This window comes from Camelina sativa, chromosome 16 (assembly GCF_030686135.1).
Source record: "Camelina sativa cultivar CO46 ecotype springtype chromosome 16, ASM3068613v1".
Taxonomy (NCBI): domain Eukaryota; kingdom Viridiplantae; phylum Streptophyta; class Magnoliopsida; order Brassicales; family Brassicaceae; genus Camelina; species Camelina sativa.
This window is the reverse complement of record NC_141895.1, coordinates 27,961,629-27,964,506: the sequence shown is the minus strand read 5'-3', so window position 1 is coordinate 27,964,506 and position 2,878 is coordinate 27,961,629. Positions and strand designations below refer to the sequence as shown.

Below are 2,878 nucleotides of genomic sequence, written 5' to 3'. Positions count from 1 at the left end.
CATTTCCTTTCTTGCTTTTTTAACTATAATTTTTTTTGTCCTTTTATATTTTTGTCAAATCCATCCTCCACTATAAAAATAACCTTTTCTTTTTCTCTATATGTAATTATTACGCAGTTTGAACCTCGATTTTCTCAGTATATAATTTGTTTTGAAAAAAAAAGAGAAATAGTAGTATAATTTTTAATTCTCAAAAGTAAAAACTATAAAGAAATAAATAAAAGCAAACTCATGAAACAGCTTTTTTCCTCTTAAAACATTCTCAACGACTATAGCTAGTAGATATAGGTTCAGGAGTTAAAACCTGATCAGAGAGAAATATACTGAATGTTCCATAAACGATTCCATCTTTGAACAGAGAGAGACATGCCTTCAAGACCAAATCCAACCCGACCAAAGCTAATCATCAACAGAACAAAAACTCTCTTCTTGATTCTCACAATCTCATCCTCTCTTGTAATCTTCTTCGCAATCCTCTACTTCATCTACCACCTCTGGACATCTCTTCTCAACCGCTCTAGAACCATCCCTTTCGACGTTGCTGCGTCGCCACTAAAGCTCCAGCTCTTCTCTTACAAGGAGCTCAAGCTAGCGACAAACGATTTCGACGAATCCAATGTGATTGGTAAAGGCGGCTCTGGTACTGTGTTCAGAGGCATTACTAGAGACGGCAAGCTTTTCGCGGTTAAGAGACTCGACAGCCTCTCTCTTCAAACAGAGACCGAGTTTCAGAACGAGTTACAGATTCTTGGCGGGTTAAAGTCCTCTTTTTTAGTTACCCTTTTAGGATATTGCGTCGAGAAGAATCACAGGTTCTTGATTTACGAGTATATGCCAAACAAGAGCCTTCAAGAGCTTCTGTTCAACGAGGATGGAGACTCTTGCTTGAATTGGGAAATGAGATTTAGTATCATCCTCGATGTAGCGAAAGCTCTCGACTTTATGCATCTCGGATGCGACCCGCCAGTGATTCATGGAGACATCAAGCCTAGTAATGTTCTTCTTGATTCTGAGTTCAGGGCAAAGATTTCGGATTTTGGCTTGTCTAGGGTTAAAGTGGAAGGAGGTTACGGTGTTGATCTGTTCAGCCAAGATTTGGGGAAAAGTCAAGAACTGTCGGCAACGTTCGGAGGAGAGAGCACTCCTCAGACCGCTGTTGGTACTCCAACGCATCATGAGGTTGACTTTGCTCTTGCTCTACAAGCTTCTTCGTCTTCCAAGAACAGTAGAACAAGCCGTAACATTAAAGGAATGAATCTGAATCCAATGAGTCTAGCAATGGAGGGTGAGACAAAAGGAAAAGAGGTTTCAAACGATGGGGATGATTCTAAAGTGAATCATGTTGTGTTGTCATGTGAGGAGGATCATCATGAGTTTGATCAGGGCAAGGAGATGAATTTGAGTCCCAATTCGGTTCTTGATTTAGGGAAAGGATCTAAGCAATGGGGGAGAGATTGGTGGTGGAAGCAAGAAGGGAGTGGTGAACTCTGTAGTAAAGATTATGTTAGAGAATGGATAGGGAGTCAGATTGACACGGTGAATCCTGATTGGGATGATGAGAAGAAGATCATCAGTAGTACCCCTGAGCTGGGAGTTTCAACTAGGACGATCGATAAAGATGAGTCTGGTTTGAATGAGTCTAGGTTTGACACTCTACAAGAAAAGTTTGCGAAAGAAGAAATCAACGGAAAGACAAAGAAGAAATTGAAAAAGAAGAAGAAGCATAGGAATATGGAGGAATGGTGGAAAGAAGAAGAGCATCAAGATGAGAGAAATAACAAAAAGAAGATTAGAATTCTGAGGATTAAGTTCAAGAACCGTTTAAAAGTTCCACATTTTCGTTACTGTTTCCATCAAGAAGGTGAACACAGCGTGCAGGACCGAGAAGGAGAAGCGGGGGGAGAGTTTAGCTTCAGAAAGGGATGGAGAAGGAAAAGCAATAGCATCAGCAAGAAGAAGAAGAACAACAACAATAGATCAATGGGGAGTGAGATGTGGAGTGGGGATTTGTTCAGCCGTGAACTAAGCAGCACGACGAGTATGAGAGGCACATTGTGTTACATAGCGCCAGAGTATGGGGGCGGTTGCTGTTACTTGATGGAGAAAGGTGATATCTACAGCTTTGGAGTACTGATTCTAGTCATAATCTCTGGTAGGAGGCCATTACACGTCCTTGCATCTCCGATGAAACTTGAAAAGGCGAATTTGGTGACCTGGTGTAGGCAGTTGGCTCAGTCAGGGAATGTTCTTGAGCTGGTCGACGAGAAATTGAAGGATGGGTATAACAAGGAAGAAGCAGGATTGTGCATTAACTTGGCTTTGGCTTGTCTGCAGAAAGCACCTGAGTTACGGCCTGATGTTAGTGAAGTTGTGAGAATCTTGAGAGGGGAAATGGACATTTCGTCGATTGCTTTCGAGTTCTCTCCATCGCCACCGGCAAAATTTTATGGCAGTAGATCGAAACGGAGAAGTTAAAACAGGCCAATGCAGAGTAGTGGTTCGAGGTTTGATCTGATCTTTTCATTTTCGAAATTGTTGGATGTAACTTGAGAGTTTTAACCTTTGAGAATTGTATTATGTTGTAATGATTGTAAACTATATATATGAACCAGATGCAAATTTCATCAAAACCCAGAAGAATAGATACAATTATAGTTCCACTTTAATTTCATCTTAAGAAATCTTTCGATTTTTCATTTCGTGTTTAATTGGTATGCTCTCAAATATAAGCAAGTTATAATAACTAAGGAATCAATTTTCAGAAGCCTGCAACTAAAGTAAGCCAGTCATAATCAAGGGACCCTTAGCTTTTTGAAATGGAGGAAAATGATGGTTCCTTGAAAGGTGGCATGAAAACTGCAACACTCAAAAGAATTGA

General features: G+C 40.4%; 1 protein-coding gene across 1 annotated transcript; it reads left to right on the top strand.

The window, feature by feature from the left end:
- Nucleotides 1-210: 210 nt before the first annotated feature.
- On the top strand, nucleotides 211-2,630 carry LOC104752424 (putative receptor-like protein kinase At1g80870). The gene has a single exon (XM_010474553.3). The coding sequence runs from the start codon at nucleotides 367-369 to the stop codon at nucleotides 2,473-2,475; it is 2,109 nt and encodes a 702-aa protein (XP_010472855.2). The 5' UTR covers nucleotides 211-366; the 3' UTR covers nucleotides 2,476-2,630.
- Nucleotides 2,631-2,878: the final 248 nt, after the last annotated feature.

What these genes read in the sequence shown, in the direction of transcription:
- LOC104752424 (XM_010474553.3), top strand. Translation starts at nt 367, where the DNA reads ATGCCTTCAAGACCAAATCCAACCCGACCAAAGCTAATCATCAACAGA.